This window comes from Pelobates fuscus, chromosome 3 (assembly GCF_036172605.1).
Source record: "Pelobates fuscus isolate aPelFus1 chromosome 3, aPelFus1.pri, whole genome shotgun sequence".
Lineage (NCBI taxonomy): Eukaryota > Metazoa > Chordata > Amphibia > Anura > Pelobatidae > Pelobates > Pelobates fuscus.
In genome coordinates, this window is record NC_086319.1 from 212,488,888 (window position 1) to 212,514,517 (window position 25,630).

Consider the following 25,630-nt stretch of genomic DNA (forward strand, 5'->3'; position numbering starts at 1 on the left):
TAGAATTGTTTGCCTATAGATATAATCTGTTGTGGTGGGTAAAAGACCCTCTGTCAAACAGTGAGATATAGTTTGCACCTTCTCCAGCCCTCTGCTACTGTACAATAGGCACTGGGGTATTGGTTGCTGGATACCCTTTTATAGACCAATATTTGTCATAAATTAAGCTCTGGAATCAGTTGTGGTTGTACCTTACTAATTTTGATAACAGTCTGATAAACAGTATGTGTCCCTTTTTCTTAAAAATCCTCTGATATGCCTTACTGATCGTATCTTTTGGAGTGAGGTCTAGATAATGGATCGGTTTGGTGAATTTACCTAGCCTGTTACTTGCTATGCATTAGGTCACATCTCTCCATTATGCTAAAGTGTAATTTGTTTTTTAAAACACTTGTAAATATTTGTTACGGCACTATGTTGATAGGTCGCCATGGTAACGACCCTTGGCCGCGTCATTGAACGCGACGTCGCACGGCTGCTGACGCTTTCCGGTCAGCCGGCGCCAGTCTCGGTCCGTGCGTCCATGGGATCGGAGGCAGCACAGGTGTGGTGAGTAATTAATTTATTATATGCTATATATGTGGGTTTTTTGTTGTGTACAGTGTATCCTGACGAAATCTTGAGGAGATCAAGCTGAAACGTTGATTTTCACTGTTTTTACTGGAAGGTAATAAAAGTTAATTTTTATGCAAGTCCTTGGAGTGCTATCTTGGATATATTTTTTGAATTTTGGCTGACAAGCACCGGGCACCTAATATTTATACAGGAGGAGTGCAAGATTATTTTTGTTTTATATATATATATATATATATATATATATATATATATATATATATATATATATATATATATATATATATATATATATATATATATATATATATAAAATAACCCTCAGTGAGTTAACAGACAAAGAAAATTAGAAACCTAGAATGTGACGGCACATAAAAACACCCTCACACACAGCACCCCTCTTACATACACACACACTGCGCCCCTCAGACATACAATACGTCCAAATATATATATATTATATACACACACACACACACTACAGCACCCATCACACTGCACCACTACACACATTACACTCCAGATACACACTAGATCACTTACCCTATATGCACTCGTAATCCTCTACACACACACACACACAATCTCCTATACACACTCTGGGTCACATACAACATTCTCTAAACACACCCTCTCTACAACCCCTACACACACTACGTCACCTATACACACACACTACAACCCGTATGCACACACTCGCTACATCCCCTATAACACTATGCCCCCTATACACACACTCTCTACAGCGCCATATTACACCACAAACACAAATGAAATTGACCAATTTACACAATACCACACCACACTCTACACACACGCAATCCCACAAGCAGGCTCCAAACATATGCACCATGCACTTTCCTGGCCCTTTTGTCCTCTGGTATCCCACTTGTGGAGACACCAGAGACAATTTAAAAACAAACACAGCGCAAGCATGTTATTAAATTTGCTTGCGCTGCGCAGAACAAATTCAGGGCCTTTTTCTAATGCCAGAGCTCTTCAGCGGGGCTCTGCGCATTGAACTAACATGCTCACTTTGAGAGGGGGCGTGCTTGTCATTAGTGATGACAAAACACACCCTCTCTGCCCCGTCCCCTTCTTAGGGGGCCGCTCTGATTGAAAAATGCCCGGGCCTAATTTTTTTCCCAGTCCGGCCCTGACAAAGAGCAACAAATTTCCTATACAGAGCTGTGTGTACTTCTACATGACTGTAAATTACGTACTATTTAGCATAGGGGTGCCCAAAAGGTAGATCCCCAGATGTTTTAAAACTACAGCTCCCATAATGCTTTTCATGCCATAAGAATGATGTTAGAATGACAAAGAACCATGGGAGTTATATTTCTACTACATCAGAGGATCTACCTTTTGGGCAGCCATGATTAGCAGACTAGTTAACCCTTCATGACAGATGACGTCAGGGCCGTTACATTTCTTCTTACTGATTCTAACTGAATACTCTGTAGAAGTAGTGAGTATTTGAAATAAAAGTTTAGTTTTGATGGCTAATTTCGACCTTACGTTAAGTTAGGTTGATCTCTCTTTCTTTTGTTAAGCTACAGTACTAATGATCCTGAGCCAGCCAAATGTTGGCTAAGGCTCATGGGATCTCTATTTCTCTATTTCTCTTGCGCCTTGTTTTTTTGCTCTTCATACGTTTAACCCCTTAAGGACCAAATCTCTGGAATAAAAGGGAATCATGACATGTCACACATGTCATGTGTCCTTAAGGGGTTAAAGGGCTATCCAGATGTGGACCCCTTGCTCACGGTGCCTAGAGAGATATCAGCTATGCCTTACTGATGATGCCTAAGAAGGTTGAAACGATCGTCTAGGGTTGCCGTGTCTCTCGTGCAGAGGGAACTTGCTGGCATTTCGGATCTCGACTGACCGTACGGGTGGGACCAGTCTGATGTGCTTCAGATATGTTCTCTCTGTAATGGCACAATATGAGCTAAAACCAGCTTGAGATCTGAGCGGGGACCTACTGAAGGGCTGATTTCAGTACACTCTTGCACTTTGTTTTTTGCTTTCCATAAGGATCATGGGATCTCTATTTCAGCAAAAGCCAAGTAAAAAATAACGATAATTTATAACAATAAAAAAGGTGACCACTAATATATATATATGTTGATGTTATATTTAGCACTGTTTCATATTGTATATACTGTGTTATAATGATTTCATATTACATAGATTTGTACATCTTCATACATTGCTCATCATATGCAATGTTAATCATATTTAAAATGTATAATTTGAGAATGTGTAAAAACTAGTATTTATATTGTATTATTAAGCCCTGCAGTTATCTATGTTTAATTTTTTTTGCCAAAACACCTACCCTATTCCTGGATATAATTTCTGGTGGGGGATTTCCATTTAATTTGAGCAGTCCAAGTTCATACAAGAACCTGTAGGAACAAGCTGCCCGCTGACACAGTCACTTTCTTAACCTTGCAGAATCTAAGAACTTGTGCAGAGGACTTGTGTAGGCAGCACTATTCCCATCCTTGCACAGACATATATGGATTTTACTCTGAGTAATCAAAAAATTTGAGTTTTTGTATGAATCCAGTAATGTACATGCAAAATAATGAAATATGCAATTATGCTTTACAGTTATTTGGACTCCTGAAAACAGACATTATGTTGTCTAAATTAAGTTAATATACCTTCAACTATCAGTTTTTGGAAATTAACTCAATTCCTATTTTTTTTTTTTTTTTACAGAGCACACCATACATAGAAATTTGTTTGCAATTGATAAATACTGATATAAACAAGATTTCTGAAACCTGTATTTTAATGCTCTCATAGATTAACTCATGTAGATTCTTATTTGTGAGCTATAGGTGTCAGAGGCATAACTAGAAACCACTGGTCCTCAAGGCGAAATTACCCTGGGCCCCCCATGTGTCTTATGCCCCACATACCCTTCATGTGTCTCATTCCTTCTCCTCACAGTCACTCTATGTGTCTTATCCCCCCAGCCCCACCATGTGTTTCATTCCTTCTCTCCCCAGCCCCTCCATGTGTCTCATTTCTTCTCCCCACCCCCAGCCCCTCCATGTGTTTCATTCCCTCTCCCTCCAGTCCCTCTATGTATCTCATTCCCTTTCCCCCTCAGCCCCTCCATGTGTTTTATTCCCTCTCTCCCCCAGCCCCTCCATGTGTCTCATTCCTTCCACCCCCAGCCTCTCCAAGTGTCTCTCCCACCTCCCCTACTGTACCTGCTCACTCAGGTACCCAGTCTGACAGGAATTGCTCTCTCAGTGAGCACTTCCTGTCAGACCACAGTCTGCTTGGCCCGGCAACCACAGCCCCGGGTTGGACCAGGCACCGGACCTGAGGTGATGCTGGTGGCACACGGTTGCTGGGGTCACAGCTGCGGCCCCTGCTACTGTGGTAGTTACATCAATTTGACATATGCTTTGCTACAAATGTAAATATGTACACTATTTGCCCAATTAAATACACATGAATACTAATATTTAGCATTCAAAATAAAATTACACAGAATTAGTTTATTTTTTTGGAAGAAAACATTTTATTTTTTCCAAAGAAAGAAAAGCAATATAAATATCAGAGTATAAAACTTGCGTGTAGTACATTGACATTAGTCTATACGGGTATCATAAGAGTGAAAGCATATTTATAATAGTAGGTACAGATCAGTATTAAGACACATTGAAAGGACAGGTGCATTTAATTTCATGTACATTTATATCACAAACCACACAGAAAGATACAAGAGGATTTCAAATACTGCTGCCCACAAGTTAGATACAAGGATGAAAGGATCACGTTACTATTGTACACTACAAGCTATTCTACAATATTTTTTTTTTGTTACAAAGAAAATAAAAATTGCAAAATGTATGCTACTGCTAAATCATCCATATAACTGCATTATTTCATAAATCCGAAGCTGTGTAAAATATTGTAGTAGTTAGTGTACCCTTGGATAGGGTAAAATGATGCTCCCAATGTGTTCCTTTGAAGCTGTACATACAGTGGGACACAAATGGCATAGGAAGCATAGACATTTTATTACAATAAAACCAGGCAAAAATTGGTGCAGTTTTACTGCCCAGCATCTGAGCACCCCTTTGCTGCTGTAGGCATTGGAACATAGTGAGTTCGACCTGCAGAAATAAGCTACAAGCTATTAAAAGCATCCATACAGTTACCATATTTATGCTAATTGCTATGAGTGCATCCATTTGGCTTCTTTTCCATTTTTTCAGGAATCTATAACTGCATGTGCAACTGTATTATAAATGAGATCTTGTCACTAGAATAAGCAATGTGTATGTGGCAGTTATTCTTTGCAGCTACTTAATGAATAAAGTTAAAAAAAAAACTATTGCAAAACAAAAAACTAAACAAAAAAGGAAAAACACAAATAATATTTTAAGAACTTAAGAAATAAGGTTTGTCTATTTAAAAAGGAGATTTACAAAAACACTTATCTAAATAGTGCTATCTGAAATACATATATTTAAAAAAAAAAAAATCATACAACTAAATTTGTCCTTAAGTTCGTTTTACATTAGTCCCGTGTTTTTTTTTTTTGGCAGCCTCAGAAAAGATCTTACTATTATATGTGATTCCAGATCTCCCACAAGGTATTTAAAAATAAATTAAATTCAGCTAGACTAAATTTAATTTGTGGTTAAAACTTGTCTACATTCTCTTGTAACAGTCAACTGACAACGTTAACGAATCCATCTTAAAGAATTGTCCCATGCTTTACTAATTCCAGTGGTCATTAATACATCAACTTAATATCATATCATTTTATATTAAATAGTTTGGTTTATCTTCAATATTCCCAATAGCAAGATAATGGGGAATCCATTAAAATTTTGTTTCTTTCTGGTTTCTAGACAACCGTGCCTCTTATTCCATGCTCTCCCCTATTAATTTGTTCATTATTTTTCTATTCCTTAATATTTGACGTGTACTAAATAGGTTTTAATTAATATTAAATAAATCGGGTCACCTACAATGCATCTATAGTCTAGCACCTAATATCTACAGTTAAGATAATTAGGTACCAATATGTAATTTATCATCAGGTTCTTGAGCAACGCTATGTGTATTCACTGACCTCTATAATCATTTCTTAATTTCTTTTCTATCTATACATATTTGACCTGTGCTAACTAGGCTCAGATATTTGTCATTCTATAATAATCAGTCCATCCTCCATGCTGAATACTTAAATGCAAAAAAAAGTTTTACGTTCCAGTGGATATTTTTAATATTGAGTGAATTTGTAGACATGCAGTTCTATGTGCAGAAATATAAATTCCTTTGTTAGTTACTCTTTAAGAGCAGAGACAAACATTTTGGCCGGACATCAAATTTTCTACATAGCAGCTTTTAAAAACATTTCTTAGTCCAGAGAAGATATCTCATACATTTTCTAATTCTTCACAAATTTTTCCCCTTCCTTTCATCGGAACATTTGAGTGTACGGCATTCCAATTCATACTGCACAAGACTGTTGATGAAGTATTTGTGCAAAATCTAGACTTTATTTTATTTTTTAAAATAACTCTGTTCCGTTGCTTTACTCTGATCATTTTTCAGAGACAATTTATTTCAAATAACAGAAAAGGAAGTTTGTGCCCTGTGGCCCTCTGAAGAGAGGTTTCTAACAAACTGAGTGCCTTGTATTACAGTTAATTATCATAAAAAGCATTTGTGGTGTCTGAAAATATTAATCCTCCAATTAAAAGAAAATATAAATGTGCAGTGTGGGTTGACAAGCTTAGAATATTTCAGAAATTCTCTTTTGCTTATAAATTATAAATAACTATATAGCAATAATTATATACACTGGAAGAAATTCTACAATTATGAGAGAAATCGTACAGTATAGAAAACGAGTGTATAATGTTGATATCTGTTGAGAACAGATCTTGGAAAGTCGAATTATCTTGACAATGGTTTTGATAGGGCTATGACTTCAGCTTTCAAGTTTAACAGATTCATCATGAGTTGCAGTAGCAAGTAATCACACGAGTAGCTCCTATGATCACGGGGCTGCCATTTTTCTCTTGCTACTCTTATTTTTTCATTATTTCAAAGGTGATATTCAGTATACCACTGTTTTTGGATGGGGAATGACTTGTTACAATTCTGCCTGGTTGCTGTATATCTCTTATTTTTTAGGCCATTACTTCTTTTCTTTTTTGCCAGACTTTTTCTTGTTCCCTCCTGAAGGTGCAGCTGATTTTCCATCACGTTTCCCAGCAGCGTTAGTGAGCGTTGATGTTGTTCCCGGAATGTAGATGTTCTGTCTGTAGTCAGGAACATGTTGCAGAGTGAACTGAGGTCCATAGCGAGCACTAAGTCCCATGGTCCCATTTCCTCCACCCATGGCAGAGGCTCCTTCAGCAGCTTCTGTAGGGCAGAAAGTAAAAATTAACGATCAAGCAAATTTGACAGTTTATTGTTTCTGGACACATACAAAAATATACAGTTAGTACTAATTGTGCTATTTCAAGTCCATGGTAGACTACTGCTGTTGAATCTCATAACTTTGTTAATATATCATATATTATTATTATTTTAAAAAATCCTACATGTTTTGCATTGCTGTGAAATAGGTGGATTAACAAAAAATACTTCTAACTTGAAACAAAGATAAGCCTGACAAACAGGAACATAATGTTACCACAGTGCAAAGAGAATGTATTAAATAAACATCTAATTAGCATGGACAGTTCTTTTCCTTCATTGAGGATGGACATTTCTGCGTTTATTTAGGACATTCTTCATAAGCAAGTCACTTACAAACCAGCATTCACGCTCACTGACAGACACACACATACAGTGACAGACATTCACTCACTGACACACACACACACACACACTCACTCACTGACTGGCATAAGCATATTCACTGACACACACAGTGATACTGACACACACACACACACATTTTATCATATCATAATTATTATTATTATTTTTTTTATTTAAGTCACCCAGTCTCTCTATCTGTCTGAGAGCTGGAGTGGATTATTTCCATGGGATCCAGTGGGGATCCTTTCCCTGGGGTCCAGTGCTAATCCTTTCCTATGGGCCCCTCATGACATGAGGCTAACAAGGCATTTAATAAAGTTACCAGGGTGCGTACAGGTGGCGTTTTTTTTTGCCAGTCCCCGGGAAAGGAGACTATATTTAAAAGAAGAAAAACTACCACAACAAGAGGTCATAGTCTTAAATTAGAGGGGCAAAGGTTTAAAAATAATATCAGGGAGTAGTACTTTTTTATTTTTTTATTTTTGCAGTGTAGAAAGATACAAACAGCATACCACAAGCTTTGCATCATGGAGAACATTTGGTATATTTAAATTAACATGCACATTTTTTGGAATATAATAACAAGGTCATTTGTGCTCAACTCACAGATGCTTGGCGGAAATAAAAAAAAACACAGTGCTATGGGGGTGAGAAATCGCCATAAGACATCAGTAAATATAAGCTTGCAGTGTACAGTGATGGGGGAGTCTGTGAGCTTATGATTGTAATAGTAGTAAGGAGTAAGCTATAGACAGATTGAACTAGGCAGCCTTATGTGGTGGACTCAGGGACTATTTAGGGCTGACAATCTTTTCATCAACTGGCTTCTTGCCCTACATTAGCTTGGGTGTCTAAGTAAGTGTAATGAGCAACAAGAAGCATAGTCGTATACCTGCCATCCAGCCAGAACTCTTGCTGTGCGGTAGGTAGACTCCGGATGGGCTGTTGATTGCCTAGATGTGTTTTACGCCTCTGTGCATTAAAATGCTTGATTAGATAAGCATACAGTGAGTTAGAGGGGGTGGGGGGGATGAGAGAGAGCTATTTGTTCCTCAAAATTCTCTAGCAGCGCTGTGCACCGTGTTTGTTACCAGAAAAGAAAGGACATAGAGTAAAATAAAGTAAAAAAGATTAAGGAAGTATTACTTTACTGAGAGGGTAGTGGATGCATGGAATAGCCTTCCAGCTGAAGTAGTAGAGGTTAACACAGTGAAGGAGTTTAAGCATGTGTGGGATAGACATAAGGCTATCCTAACTATAAGATAAGGCCAGGGACTAATGAAAGTATTTAGAAAATTGGGCAGGCTAGATGGGCCGAATGGTTCTTATCTGCCGTCACTTTCTATGTTTTTATGAAAGTGTAAGGTAAATGACTTACTAGCCTTGTAATAGATACAACACTGACTGTAGGCACTGTATCTGCCTCATCTCATTGAACTGGTTATAGTGTCTGGAGTCAACTGGTGCCTTTTAATGAGCTTTAAAGGGACACTGCAGGAACCCAGACCACTTCTGCCCATTGGAATATTTTTAGTGCAAATGTCATTCAAATTCAAATTCCCATTCCTGGAATTCTCCAGTTCTAAGCTAGCTAAGAAAATTCCTGGAACAAAGTCAATTTCATCAGACAGCTCGAGTATTTGCTACAATAAAAACTGACCATTTGCTGATGCCAAGATCATTGCTTGAAGTCTCTCGGTTTCAAACTGGTTGTTTGGCCACACTCCAGCTTCTTCTGTAGGCTGAGCTCTAAAGAAACCACAAATATTTTCAGTAAGGAACAGCGTAAGGAAAAGATATTAACAGCTGCACATTGCATCTTATGGAATTATGGAAAGGCGATAAGCAGTACTCTTCTACCCTTTATTAATACATCATGTGAGAATGGTTTGCTAAAGAACCACAGCAGTTTCTACACCCAAAACCTAATGTGCTCTAACATTAAAAGGGTTTTTATGGTCAGTAACCAAAGAGTGAGTAAAAAACATTATATCTGATTGAGAAATAAATATATCCTGCAGAGTCAGGAATATTTGTGAAAGACTGACACAAAAGACTGAATTCCTGTGGACGCTAAGTACATAAAGTAGGGTTTATTTAAAATTCACAGTACAATGTGTAAAACAAACGCTGATTGTCCAATGTGCTCTCTATCTCATACTGATTCAGAGACTGTATTCTGGTGTAACTCAGCTATCATCATGCAAAACACATCATTAACACTTTGAATGCCATGGGTGTGCCTGTTACATCACTGTGTGATGGAGCACAAGGAATTAAGCATTTCCCTTGTACTGTTACCATATTTCAATATGTCCCCGTGATATATATTTACATTTTAATGTGTTATTTTTACTCTGTATTGATAACACTGAGGCGTATTGACGTACCATGAATCACCCTGGCCATGGCTATTTTGTGTCTGAACCGCATACAGAATTAGATTGTTTTTTTAATTAACTATGCCATTCCCACGTCAGACTGGGTCCTTATTTCTAGATCTCTATACTGAATATACTACTAAAACGTTTGGCGACATAAGCCAATGGCTAAACTGAAATGTAACAATTGTTAGGACTTTTCACCCACCATATTAACATACAGCATATACACTTTACAGACCATGCATTTATTAACTTAAAACCTCTTTGTGTATAATATAGAGGATTTCCCCACATTTTAACTCATTATGTCTCTTATCCTTTTTACTAATAACCAACATTGTTATATGTTAAAAGATAGGCTTCAATAATTCACACGTTACCTTCACCCTTCACATTTGATTATGTTTTTAATTTTCTAGAAAGCTAACCTAACCACTTAACTAATCGTCAACTATTCACTTCTAGGTTTTAGTATTAGTCCTCCACTATAAGGGATAGGACCAAAGCAACTAGTGCCTCTGAGGATAGAATAAATATAGCATTTTGACATAAGAAAGAAAGATATTTCACAAATAAAGTTAAAGGGCAAAAATCATCAGTAGGTAAATAAAAGAGAAGTAGAAGAGACACAAAAATGTGAAAACCTGAATACCCCTGGGTGTTTTTAACATGATGCAATATAATTAAGAAGGTAGGCACACTAATTGAATGACATAAGGATATATCAGTAGAAACAAAACATCTGGACCAGATGCTCACTGAAAGGTCCTATTCTCCCAAGGACCTAAACAATCTATAGATAATACCAAATGAGGAGCACATCTATATAAATAAAAATATTACTTTATTAGTTGGGTCCGGTACACTAGGTATCCCAAGGTAACATTAGCAATAATGTCAAAACAATGCTCAATACAAAAAAAGCATACAAGGTATACAATAATTACATGTATTCATGGAAAACAACCAAAAAAGTACAATAATGCTATTAGCAGTATAGAGTCACAATGATACCTAAAACAAGCCACACAGCATAAAAATACATACCAAAAGAGAAGGAAAAAAATTGTCAGAAGTAGTGAGAAAGTCAAAATAGCTCCCAATATTTCGACAGGATTGCCTTTATCAATGGAGCATGATGTTTGTAACATGATGGCCATTGACATATTGTGACAAATACATACATGGTTATTCACTAACGTGAGACTTTACTGAATTTAAAGTGAATTTCAATTTTAAGACCAAAGCAGCCGAATTGAAAACATTGATGACTTGGGGAATAATCTAAAATGCTTAATTTAGTTTTAACTATTCAATATTGGAGATGGTGTATACATGTAAAATGTCAGTGTCAATTAACAGTGGGATTTAAATGCCAACAAGCCTAGAATAATCCAGATATGTTGCTGCTGTCCAAAGAAAGTTAACATTGACACTTAACAAAACCACAAAGGGGAGTGTAGGGAGGGGGTTAGGATAAGGTTAGTATCAGTCGATTAAGGTAAAGTTAAGGGTAATGACTTATTTGCATAATGGGTAGCTAATGCAGGGTTGCCCAAAAGGTAGAACCCCAAGAAGTTCAACATATTGTGAACTGTAAAATATATTATTCTCTTGGCAGAGAGTGATCAGCATTACAGCTACTTATCCTTATCACTAAACCCTTACCTCATCTAACGCCAAAACCACCTCAAAGCCATCTAGTGTTAAATCTACTGAATAGGGCACTGATGTAATTTGTATCACTACAGGTAGAGCAGTGTACTCAGTGATGTAATGACCCCTGTCATCAGGCCCGGACTGGCCATCGAGCTGGCTGGTCCATGCAGGGCCGACACTATCCGAGTGCCAGCCTTGCTGTTTTTTTTTTTTTTTAATTCTTTATTTTATTTGTGCATAAAATAACAGAAAGCGGGCAGAGCCACGACAGCTGCTGCAAGCGTTTTCATAGCATTACACGGTGTGGCAGGTTATACAGCACATTTTTTTTTTTTTTTAAACATGAAAATCACAGATTAGGAAAGCATTTTCAGAGACAGTAGATTGCTGTATGTAATCAGGTCTGCACTTTTTAAACATTCATGCTTACTACACTATCCCCATTAACAGATTAATACAGATAGATTATAACGTGGTATTCATGCTAGGTCTAAATATTTCGCTTTAATAGAGTTAAGTCGCTTTGATTAGGCTATCCCCCTGGTTGCTCAGACAGTCTCAGTGAGGAGGGCCATCGACATGGAAGTCTCGGGGTTCTCGTGTGTCAGGGTAGTCGCATCGCTAACCGATACCTGCTTTGTCCTGCATGGGTAGCTGGGAGTGAGTGTCCATTATATGAGCCGTCCTGGCTGTGCTGTGGAGTTCTCCCTGGGTGTCCACGGATTGCAGCTGTTGTGTGGTGTTGATGCACCTTTTTTCCTCTGTGGGTTGACTCCCGCCATAGTAAGGAGTTCAGCTTCGCCCGCATGGGTTGTCTGCGGGTTGGATCGGTTGGTTGCAGGCTGGGAGGGATGTGAGTGGTTGGGCGGTTTCCTTGTCGGATTGTACTGCTGGGCAGCAGGCTCAGTGTTTCCATGCGGGTATGTGCGATGCGCGGCATATTTCCGTCTCCCCGGTGTAGCTGTTGACCTCGTTGGTGATAGTGGCTGCGGGGGTAAGTGAGGGTCTTCCGGCTCCTCCGTATGGCAGGGTCGGGAGGTGGGAGCCGCGGTGTCTTCCGTAAGCCGCATGAGAGGGCCGGTCGTCCCCTTGTCCTCTGCGCACATGGCGCCCGACATTTTGAATGCAGCGGCCAGGCCCCCCGGTGTCGGTTGTAGTGTCCTGATCAGGGCCACAGGGTGAGGGCCGGGATAACCCCCACCGGCCCACAGGGGGGGGAACAGGGCCGGGTCCGCTTCGATGTGCACCGCTGGTTGGGTACTGTGTAGCAGGATAGTGGGGCAGCGGCCGTCCGCCCCACTCACCGCCGGAGAAGGCCTCGCCTGGGGCAACGAGATTATCTCCGCCCGGGGACTGAAGCCCATTGAGCCAGCCTCACCCTGGATCCAGCAGTCCCTGTGCTCTAGGTGTCTTCGCTGGTGGTCGGTTTTAAAGCAGTTAATCATGCTTATTTAGTTTTATCGTCGCTGTTTTGCAGGAGCTGTGCTTGTGTGCGACCGTCCAGCTCGGCGGTCCGGCCCCGCCCCCAGCCTTGCTGTTTTACATGACGGGCCAGTGGGGGGATCAAAGATCTCCCTCACTGGCCCACATGCAGTATGATGCAGCCACCGGCGGCAGAGAGAGGGAGGAATACAGGAGAGGACCCGGAAGAGCACCACCAGAGATGGCAGCACGGTTCCCCCTCCCTGACTACAGGTAACAAGGGGGGGGCGATATAATGCTTGTTTATTTTTTTTCAATTAATATATATTGATAATAATCTGCCCCCCCAACACACAAGCCCTCCAAATATATTCACACACCAGCACCCTCACCAACACACACACAGCACCCTCACACACACACATTCACAGCACCCTCACTCACACACACACTGCACCCCTGACACTCACAGCACCTCCCCCCACACACACATTGCACCCCTGACACTCACAGCACCATCACACACACACACACACACTGCACCCTCACACACACACTGCACCCTTTACACACACTGCACCCTTACCCATACAGCACCCTCACACACACACTGCACCCATCTTGCACACACACTACACCTCTCACACACACACACAGCACCTTCACACACACACAGCAGAATACTCTTTCCTGGCATTTTTGTCTCCTGGTATCCCATCTATGGAGACACCAGAGACAAATTTCAAGCAAACACAGTGCAAGCATGTTATTAAATTTGCTTGCGCTGTGCAGAACAAATTCAGGGCCTTTTTCTCATAGTAGAGCTTTTCAGCAGAGCTCTGCGCATGGTATGCCCTGGAAGAGCATTGAACCAACATTTTCACTTTGTGATGGGGCGTGCTTGTCATTGGTGATGACAAAACACACCCTATCCGGCCTCGCCCCCTTTTCAGTGGGCCACTGTAATTAAAAAATGCCCGGGCAGAATTTTTTTCCCAGCCTCGCCCTGCCTGTCATTATAAACAGTGATATACCGTATTTTTCGCTCCATAAGACGCACCTCACCATAAGACGCACCTAGTTTTTAGAGGAAGAAACCCAGAAAAAAAATATTCTGAACAAACTATCCCATAGTGTTTCTTACTATGGGACAGTTTGTACAGAATATTTTTTTTCTCCCCTGTCCCATAGTGTCCCCCCCTTCCATAGTCTTCTCCTCTCTCCCATAGACTTCATCCACCCCCTCCCCATAGACTTCATCCACCCCCTCCCCATAGACTTCATCTCCCCCCCTCCCCACAGACTTCATCCACCCCCTCCCCATAGACTTCATCTCCCCCCCTCCCCACAGACTTCATCTCCCCCCCTCCCCACAGACTTCATCTCCCCCCCTCCCCACAGACTTCATCCCCCCCCCCTCCCCACAGACTTCATCTCCCCCCCCTCCCCACAGACTTCATCTCCCCCCCCTCCCCACAGACTTCATCTCCCCCCCTCCCCACAGACTTCATCTCCCCCCCTCCCCACAGACTTCATCTCCCCCCCCTCCCCACAGACTTCATCTCCCCCCCTCCCCACAGACTTCCACCCCCCCCCTCCCCACAGACTTCCACCCCCCCCTCCCCATAGACTTCATCCCCCTCCCTCCCCATAGACTTTATCCCCCTCCCATACTGTCCCCCTCCCCTTGTCCTATAATTACTTACCTGTCTTGCAGCGTTGGCCGGCAGCACAGGGCGCACCGCGGTAGTGGAACTTGAATTTCATGTTCCGGTTTCCGGCGGGACTGAAAGGAAGTGCGCACTCAGCTTGTGCGCACTTCCTTTCAGTCCCGCCGGAAACCGGAACATGAAATTCAAGTTCCACTACCGCGGTGCGCCCTGTGCTGCCGGCCAACGCTACAAGACAGGTAAGTAAAGCTTCATATTCGCTCCATAAGACGCACAGACATTTCCCCTCACTTTTGAGGGGAAAAAAAGTGCGTCTTATGGAGCGAAAAATACGGTAATAATAATGCAATCTTTTTAATACAGAAACATTACAGTGTTCCCTTAATGTAGGGGATTTCTTAGTGATTTCTTTATCCTGACATTTTGTAGTCAGCCTTTTCAAAGCAAATCTAGAGAGTGCAGGTTGCTCAAAATAAACTTGTTATTCATTCAGTTCTCTCTCTTATGTCAGGGGGCTGGGTTGTTTTTCTGTGTCTCTTTCTGTGATCAAATAGTAGATACATACAAAGAGATAAAGAGACAGATTTAGCCCATCACATACGTCCTTTAGGCAGTTGCCCGGGGCTCCAAGCTATAGGACTTGCTTTATTACCAACATCTGGATGAGTCGATGACTTGTGCTTCGTGCAAAACCAGTATTTTACCAACTTCACAATGCAGACACAACGTTATAAAGGCACCTGTCATGTTAAACGGGTGCAAACACGTGCCTCTACCACGCACTGGCCTGTGGGGCCTTTCTTTTGTGTATTTCGTTATCATGTGCATCCAGCAAGAAAAGGGTAAGTTTAATATGTATTTGTGTAGTTTCTCATGTGAAAGCAGATTAATTTATGTATTACTTTACCTACAAATTACTTATTACTTTATTTATTCAACCCTAAATTGTATTTAGTACATATCCAGTTTGCACATCCAGGGAACATACAGAGACCTTTACCCCCTACACTGTAGCGCATTTTAGTTTAATAACCATGCCTGAGTCCCTTATTAATTAGAAGCAAATTCTCCTTCCATTCCCTCCAACCATTAACAGAGAAAGGCCAAAAGAACCACTTTGGGCACAATAACAACTTAAGCAAAATTAAGTTGTTATGGTGCCAGATGGACTCTTGTGCTGGTTCACCTTTAGGGGTTATACCATTCCCAATGTCTGTGTCCTAGCACCAGATCTCTTTTCCACTTGTCCTTCCATTTTCCAAATAGCTTCAAAATGGAAGAGTAGGGCTAGCCAATCATTTCAGTCAATCAGTGGCTCCCCATTCACAAAATCATTTAGGGGTTTGGAGTGTCCCTTTAATTATCATATAATAACAACCAGTGCCTATTTCTTGCTATCTCATGGGTGTGATTATTTCTCTGTTGGTATCTTCTCTTTCTTTTTCTCTCTCTCTTTTTTCTTTAAATAAAACAGTTCAATCATCCTTTACATTAATATTATACCCCAATTTTGAGGCAGTTTTAAAGTACAAAAAATGTAAAAGATAAAGAAAATATAAAAAATAATAATAATAATTTTAAAATAAATAAAGTCATCGGCAATTGCTCTTATTGGCATAAGCGATCGCTATATTCCCAGATGTCTGTGGTCTATGTCTTATGAATACTTTATTGTTCAATGTTGATGCAATTTCTAAAGGCCTGTCATTCATGCTTTATATTGTGGCTGCTTTACTCTTCTCGTATGGCTCACAAACTTTGTTAATTGTCTTCTATACTTAACTCTCTTTGTTTCAATAAGAATATTTAAAACATTAAGTGGCAATGACACAGAGAATGAACAAGGAGGAGAGAAGATGCACAAATGCTAGTTGACTACAGCATGCTTTAATCTCTTTTTCACCAACAATTGAGCAGACCCTGAGAAAAAAGACTCCAGAGACAAAGATCCATGATCAAAGCATTTACAAACAACTGCAGCATCAACATAGTAACTGCTTTGCTCACTTGTTATCAAGATGTACAGGCGCAATTACTTGATTTGCATTATCAACATAATTACTCTTTAACCCCTTAAGGACCAAACTTCTGGAATAAAAGGGAATCATGACATGTCAGACATGTCATGTGTCCTTAAGGGGTTAATTCACCACACTAACAAAAATGTATTTTTGTTATAGTTTTAGTGAAGTAGAATAGAGTGAGTAGACTAAAATGATTATGAAAATGTTATACTTCGGTGGATATATGTTTAGAAATGCTCATTTTAAAATGGAATATTCTGTATAATCTGTGTCTCATCTTCATGTACCTGTTTCTGTTCTTGTGAAAGATCTGGTTCATGATTCGAATTGTATGAGTGAATCAGTTTTAATCTGAGACAACTCTGTCACCATGCGACCGCTCACGTGTATTTAAATATAGAAAGATATTCTAAATACTTTTTAGCAAAATACCTGGCAAATAATAAAAATAAGTATTACTGATGAAGTCCTAGGGCGCGCATTGCCAATGAATGCATACAGACAGCACATCGGTCTGGCAAAAGCATTGTTTAGTCCCAATCAGGCAGAGATTTATAAACTTGCTTGTGTACCCATTGTGATTTGCGATGCCCGCTTCATGTTCTGGCAGTACCAACACAACCATACTTTACAACCTCACTACCATACTTTACAGGTATGTCATGATCTCAAGTGTGGCAGAAATGTGGCTTCTGTATTAGACAGGCTGAAATGTGGCTTCTGTATTAGACAGGCTGAAATGTGGTTTCTGTATTTGACAGAGGCAATATGCGTGTCTGTCTCTTGAGCACTTAATGTTAAGTAGTCTCTTCTCTCTGTGGATGAGAAGGGGTTAATAGTTGCTATATCTCTCTGGCAGCTAAAGGGCTTAGCATACATCTACTTTCCATTTTAGCAGTAAATGGCTAATAAATCCTGCCTATCTACAGAGCAGTTAAGAGGTTGATGCCTGTCTCTCTATGTAGCAGTAGTGGCTGCTTCTTTTTGTAGCAGAGAATGTTTTAATGCCTATGTGGGGCAGTGAAGAGGTTAAAATTGGCTGCCTATGTGTGGCAGTGACATTGTAAAAAATGGCTGCCTCACTGTATGTCACGGCAAAAAAGACCTGTCCCGTGAAGCAGAAAGTCGGTGGGCAGGGTAAAAGGGTGGACCACTGACACGAGTCCCATAACCAGAACTGCCCAAAGGGGCGAACGTGCCCATAAAGGGGGCATGTCTGCCCGAAGAATTAGGTCATTCTGGTGTAAATACATGACAGGCTGCCTGGATGCAGGATGACCAACAAAAGGCATACCATGCAGACAGCACCCTGAGCTTGGCATAATGATGCACTTGCTCCACGCTTTCTAAGGGCTATCCCCTAGCACTCACTTGTCCACTCCTCTCCTTACTAGCAGGGAGAAGCTTCTATAATACAGTTGGGGCAGAGGAAATGTGTATGTAGTGAGTGTAGAAGAAAGGGAACATGTTACAGTATTAGAGAGACTGAAGCAGCAAGAGCATTTATATAGTGCGCAACTTTACCTTAACTAATTTCATTGTCAGCCAGTTTATAAACATACGTTTTGTTCCTCTACATCCCTCTTAAGTTTCTATACTTAAACAAGAACATGTGAAGAGTAGTAAAAAAAAATAAACAATCTTTTTTTTAAACAATGGGCCTATTCCATGGGCCTGGAGCTTCAGCTCCATCAGCCCCTATGTTAATCTGGCCCTGGATGGGGTTAATCAGGCCTCTGTATATTACATTTCGCAGGGTGCTACTGGGGCCAATTCATACAATGTGCAAGATCCAGCATACTCACTCACTAAATAGCAACTTCATAGCTCACATAATTTAAACGTTTTTAAAAACACCTTACTAAGGCGAAAATAATGTGAATTAAGTAACAGCATATGATTATACATAGGATACATGAGAATATTTAGTGAGTAAGTGAATCTCAGCATCCTTTGGTTTTTTGTTTGTAAAAGTCATCAGTGTGCACATACTTTCTCATGCACAGTTCATGTGAAAATAAGAATAGTGGGCTGACGAGAATCGGGTAAGAGGCAGGGGGGAGGCTGAAGAAACTCTCCCCAGCTCAGAGGCATGCTAGATTATATAACCTGACAAAGTTTATAGCAAGTTTTTAAATGTTTATTTTACATACTTCTCAAACTTTTCTTGCTTTACTTTAGCTTTTATATTTGTTTAAAAGTGTTTCCTTGCAGGTTTAAAAAAAAAAAAAAAAATGTGTTGCGTCCCTTTATTGTAACAATACATTTGTAACAGATGACTCTGATACTATTACAAATAAAACAAAATGAAATTAAAAACATTCTAAAAAAAAGCCATAAAATCTCATGTGACTTACCCACTGGGTCCTGGTCTTTGAGCCTGTGAAAATCGCCAGTCTGTGTTAGGTTGTGCCTGCTGAAAGAAACAGAATGGTGTTTTTAATTGATGTTCATTGCTTATTAAATCAAATAATACATATTAGATATGTATTCTGAAATGTTCAGAGAGCATACAAAATACTGCCTATATAAAACAAATATCAATGTACATGCCATTTGGACATAAACCTACTTTGTGTTTAGCTTTGTTGAACTGTCCACTCCCCCAGCTTTTGAGGAAGAAAACAACTACAATTCCAATCATTCACCATATTTGAACATACGTATGTCATAAAGCAAAGTTAGTTTCCACAATTTCAAACAATGTATCACAATATTACAGAGAACAATAAAAATAGAAATCTAAATTGTAAACTAAAGAACACATTTTATTGAATGTCATGTAATTATTTTGATGCGTTATTATGGTATAATGGCATATAATGACATAGCACCATAAACTACAAAATAAAACATATCTCTGGAATCAACTGTCTCTCTCAGAACCCTTTCTTCTTAAGGACTCTTCCTGTCCCACCTGCCTTTCATGAGGACAAAGTCACAATATTGGTCCCCACCTTTACTGTTGTTGGCAAAAATCCGGGCCTGATAATGTGATCACATCAAACAAAGTAAGCAGAGTTCATAATGAAAATTGTACAATGTGTATTTATTAGATCAAATAATTATCCAGTTGTTTTGTTTAATTGAATTCTAATTCAAAGAAAACATAGAAAGATAGAATGTGACGGCAGATAAGAACTATTCGGCCCATCTAGTCTGCCCAATTTTCTAAATACTTTCATTAGTCCCTGGCCTTATCTTATAGTTAGGATAGCCTTATGCCTATCCCACGCATGCTTAAAATCCTTTACTGTGTTCACCTCTACCACTTCAGCTGGAAGGCTATTCCATGCATCCACTCTCAGTAAAGCAACATGTAGCTAACTTAGTGTAGCCCAGCTATAGCAACAGATTATTTATTCTAAACAGTGATCCAAGACCAGGTGACAACTTTATAGACATAGTGGATCAATGAAACATCTAATTTAATGCTCCTACACATTGGTGCATTAGAATGCATACGGCCCATACATTTAAGTTGGTAGCTTGCTTGAATGAAGAACACTTAGGTGTCTTAGCAGGTAGCATTAAATATTAAAGCTCCTGATAGCTTTGTATTTTCTTTATAGTTTTTTGTAGTTCTGTCTCTCACACTTCCAGCTTCAAGAATATAAAGAGGGTGAATGAGTTTTTAATATACTACATATATTGGATTAAAACTAATTTCTCTGCATGCTTGAAAGGATTCAATACACAAATGCGTATGCAAAAGCCAGTCTAATAACAAAATATTTCCTATGACATATCCAATTAGCACATCAACTTAAAATAATCAGAAAGTAAATGTTGACATTGTACGTAATTAAAATAAATTACCATACCAGGGCAAGTGTAGACATATTTTCTATCAGTTTCTAAATTTAATTTAGAAACGCAGCGAGGGAGCTTGTAATATCCAATCATACCCATTAACCCTATCGGTGCAGAAAACATTATATTATTTTTTCCTTTTTGTAGTGTAGCTTTGCTGTAATTTGTATTTTACAAAAAAAAGAGATACATGACTTTCAGTAGTTCACAGTAATCCATAATGACCCCACGCAAATATGAGGTGTAACATTACTTAACACTTATTTAGATCTTCGACAGTCTCAATTAAACAATTTTTGTTGTTGGTTATTTTCACCCTGTGAAATATGTGATAAAAATAACATCTTAAACTTTACAAATCTGAAACAGTTTAGATTTGAGATTTTCACCAGATTTTCATTCATTTGAAGCCAATCATTCATGTGATTGGCTTCAAATGAATGAAGAATGGCAATGGTATAGAATTTATTGAAAATGAACAGAAGTAAAAAAGAACAACCCTCCCCTCCCCCCTCCCCATAAAATATAATACAGTGCATCAAGATCTGGTCAACTTATATTATCACCAAGGTGAACTAAATAATATGCTAGCATCATAATAAATACAATGTACATAGGACGTGCCAAGTCACACAGTGTTCTTGTGTGATTCAGGATTTTCCCTAAACAAACAGACTGGCTCTGTCCTCTGATGTAGGACTGAGACAGAGTGCAGTGTGAACGGATGATTAATAGTTAGGATTTGCTTCAGGGTATCAAAGCTCATATTGAAGTGCTTCAGCAGGACTCACTATATTGGCAGATGGGATGCTCTGACTGCACTCACTATATTGGCAGCATACAGGCCAGGATGGCACAACCTTTTAATAGGCTGGCACATTGTCCGTGGTACCCAACTAGAAACCCCTGCCCCTCTTACCCCCTTCCCCTTCCTGATTTTATATTGAACAAAGTCAGGCTTCCAACAATTAACAGGACCGGCTCTCACCATTCGAAAAAAAGGAATTTAAAAGCTATGGTACAATGCAAACTAGGGTGACTACAAGACCCTAATAATAGATCAAAATAACAAAAGATGTCTGGGGACACATAGCTCCAGGAGAGAAACAGGCAGCATTTTGGCACAAACAAGAGCCTTTCTCAGGCCACAAAAAACAAGTGCGCATATATATATATATATACACTTTTAATACAATACAAATACAATAATTAACTAATTAATGAAGGTACAATCTTAGAGTAGTGAGTATCAAACATTACATAAACCAGAAACTGCCATTAGTGTGTTAGAGCCATCATAGACTGGATCCGAAGAACCAAAAGTGACATCAGCGCCATTTTTAATAAAAATTAAAAAGTTCACAAAAGGAGAACCTTGTATCTTATGGAGGCCCCAGACACTCATCAGCAGTAAAACCAAACTATGAACAGGAGCAGAAGGCGTTGAGGGCCCTGCTCAAACTTGCTTATATTCTAGAGCAGTGGTTCCCAACCCAGTCCTCAAGTGCACCCTAGCAGTCCAGGATTTAGGGAATACCCAGTTGTTTTTAAGGTGTTTTTAGAAAGAAAAAAACCTTAGACAAGACAGGGTAAACCCTAAATCCTGCACTAGTAGGGGGTACTTGAGGACTGGGTTGGGAACCCCTTTTCTAGAGGATATGTGCAAAATAACAATAAAATATATAATAAGTACATGTATAAAACACAAAAAAGTACTCTAAATAGCACTGTCTGATATATTATAAAGTGCTTAGTAAACTCCAATGGGGAATATTTACTAAAGTGGTATCTAGTGTATACCAAGTCAGGACTCCCACAAGTCCTTTTTTGGTGGGACAGTCATGCTTTTTGAGTCCTGTTCCATGGCCCCTTGTGTCTCGCATCACGGTGTGGACACCACGGAACTGCCCCCAGACAGCACGGCTTGAGCATGTCATTAGATGTGCTCACTGTGTGCAACGGGAATTAGGATCATGCAGGAAGCACTTCGGTAGAGTTCCCTGCATGGTCCTAAAATAGTATGGCATCGCTAGTGACGCCCCTCAGGGCCCTGCCCACCTTGTCCCAATTGATGGGTGATATGCCCAAAGTTGAGAACTATGCACTTATTATAATGGCAATAATGTACAAAAAATGGATGTGGATTGATCAGTGCTGAGGATTGATCAGACTATGGATTGATCAGTGCTGAGTTTTCCAGCTTGTTCAAAAGTACACCAAATTCCTGCTCTATGTATGTTAGTATGTACTCCTACTGTTGTTCAGTAATTATGTAAAATATACAAACTATGGGTAGCAGGATTTAAATACAGAACAGTAAATCAAATATGGTTGCAACGATAATGCCCTCAAAGGGATACTCTAAACCCCAAAACACCTTTAGCTTAACAAAACAGTTTTTTGTGCATATTTCTCTTTTTTATGAGTTTAATTACTTTGCGTATAGAGCATTGGCCACATTAACTCTGACTGTGACTCACACAGCTTCAGTAAAAAACATTTTTATTCTACAGCAAATTGTACTTTATTTTGAAGGGTTTATCTCCTATTAATTGAACATTAATCACACACAGGAGGCTGCTGTAGGCTATAACAGGCAACTCACATAAATCTAAATGAAATACACTTTGCAATAAAAGAAGCTAAAAATGTGATCTCCTTTTCAGCAGGCCCCCCAACAGTTCCGATTTCAGGGTCCTCTCCTGCCATCCCAATTTAGTTCCCACATCTAGGTTTAACTGTCATTAAGCACTGCACTGTGCATGTGCTTCACAGTGCTCTCTGAAGCTCCTGCAGGCTAGGGGTCAGACAAACAGACTCCATCAGCCCTTCAGTGGACAAGCAAGGGTGGGTTCAGGCCCACCACCGATTTGCATTCTCCCAGTCTTAAGAGGTATATTTTCAGGAAGTGTGAAGGGAGACTGTAAGTCTTAGCCATGGGAAGTGTGGCTAGGGCTGTGCATACACAGTGATGTAACCTCTGAGAAAACTGAGCAATGAGACTGCACACCAAAACCACTTCATTAAACATTGTTTTGTTCTTAGAATGTTCCTTTAAATATTAGTCTAATCATTTAGCAAGGAAAACTGATTATATATGAAAATCTGCTTCCATTATATGTGTTAAAATATTACCAAAAAGAATTATCATTCTGTCCTTTATGAGACAAGATATTTTCACACAAAGTCCTTGTTTCTAGGAAATTACAAACTGTTCTTTAATCATCATTTGTATCATTAGTTGAAAAGTGATATGAGCAGAAATTGTTTGAGACTTCTGTAGGTTAAAGAATAAAACTATTTACATAAAAACATTGGTGCGGAATGTGTAAAATAGCATTAATGTTACAACTTTGGTACTTAAGTTAATTGAGTAATAACATTAGTTATCAGTACCATTTTCAGATAATTAAATCAAGTTATCATCTTTCTGTTTAAAGGACCACTATAGGCACCCAGACCACTTCAGCTCAATGAAGTGGTCTGGGTGCCAGGTCCCTCTAGTTTTAACCCTGCAGCTGAAAACATCGCAGTTTCAGAGAAACTGCTATGTTTACACTGCAGGGTTTGTCCAGCCTCTAGTGGCTGTCTCACAGACAGCCAATAGAGGCCGCTTCCGCGATTCTCACTGTAAAAATCACAATGAGAAGACACTGACGTCCACAGGAAAGCATTGAGTAATGCTTTCCTATGGGCGTTTTTAATGCGTGCTCGGTTCTGTCCACGCATGCGCATTTGGCTCCACTCGGGAGCCAATGTTGGAGGGGCAGGAGAGGTCACCAGCGCTGAGGGAGCCCCTTCAGCCCAGCGGGAGGAGGGCCCTGAGGGTGGGGGGACCTAATGACTACATAGTGCCAGGAAAATGAGTTTGTTTTCCTGGCACTATAAAGGTCCTTTAATGTTTAAAACAATCATATAGATACATAAAACATGAATGTGCTGTGTAACATTATTATTTTAGCATGGAAGTTATTATAAACAATCAGTATATTTTAAAAGTCAACACATTCACTATGCACTTTCCACTACTCATGTATGTTAATGCTTTAAAATCAAACTAAATACTAATAACTGACATTGCATGGTACATAGTAGTAATAAATAATATATAAAGATGTTCTTTATTATTTATGGAAGTAGTAGTAGTGGAAAAGGAGATGACATTTGCTAATGCATGAAGCATGCATGGCTTTTGGGTATAATTCCTATGAGATAGGCCTTAGATATCATTATCTAAAATTCTGTTATGAAGGATTTTGTCACATGCTTTATTACACGATTGTTGCACTATGGTTAAATAACGCTAGAAACACATCTTCACTTGAAAGCATTCACATCTTACACTCATTTTAGAAAATGTGATTAGGTATAAATACTATTTTCATTCAGGCTTATTGGAAAATAAATTGTACATACATTTTACTTATCTGTTACTTTTAGTGTGCACTCTGTGTTTGGTGGTAAAATGTTACCAAAGATAAACATATTTATGTACGTGATTCTCAAGCTTATTGTTATTGGTGTGAAAAGTAACTATGGGTAACTGCTACTAATTAAAGTGATAAATAAGGTAGAGATTAATGGAATTTTCGGCAACTCATGATACTCTATCTTCTCACCAGTTGGAAGTATTATTTGTAGCACCGGTGAATAAAAACTACTGCCTTCTGCTGGATAAGGATTTCAAACTCATTAAATGGTGTTGAATACCAAATGGATAAATGTCTTATGTATGTCATTATCAATATCATAAATCTGATAATCAATAGTTATATGTTTTCAAATAACTGAAACCCAATAATTTGCCACGGTCAGGACACCGAAAAATCGTAACATTTAAATACTAGCCAGGTCTGAAACAACAGAAATTCAGAACCATGAAAACAAGTTAATGCCAAATTGTAAAACATGCAAAAGCAATAGCAAGAGGATAAAGGCCACAAGAAGCTAAGACCGTGTTAGGGCATAGTGGTCTAAATGACATGTATATTTCTAAAATCAAATACTGGTATCATTACTATGACAGCAAAAGGTGCAAATATGCATGTGAACAAATGATGCAAGTAGATGCATGAAGTCCAAGTTATACTTTCTGGCAAGGATGTATGAGACATCACCCCGATGCAAATATGGCAACTTGAAGGATTGAAAGGATGCAACCAGGTGGATGTTGCAAGGGATCTAGGTACTGTACCAAAACTATGGTGATCAAGAAAACATAGAGCTTTAGTCACTAAACCGGGAATTGTGGAAGACTGACAGT

The 25,630-nt window shown here is 39.3% G+C and overlaps 1 protein-coding gene across 48 annotated transcripts in view; it reads right to left on the reverse strand.

The window, feature by feature from the left end:
* Positions 1–4,103: 4,103 nt before the first annotated feature.
* LOC134602746 (protocadherin gamma-A4-like) overlaps positions 4,104–25,630 on the reverse strand; it is a 347,761-nt gene continuing 326,234 nt past the window's right edge. For 31 of the 48 annotated variants that reach the window (XM_063448023.1, XM_063448006.1, XM_063448010.1 and 28 more), the window contains exons 2-4: positions 18,912–18,970; positions 9,056–9,144; positions 4,104–6,990 (exon numbers count right to left, since the gene is read on the reverse strand). In XM_063448023.1, coding sequence (XP_063304093.1) covers positions 6,764–6,990; positions 9,056–9,144; positions 18,912–18,970 — 375 coding nt within the window. In that variant the 3' untranslated portion in view covers positions 4,104–6,763. The remainder of the gene's footprint in view (positions 6,991–9,055; positions 9,145–18,911; positions 18,971–25,630) is intronic. The other 17 variants (XM_063448018.1, XM_063448032.1, XM_063448020.1 and 14 more) reach the window with 1 other exon arrangement.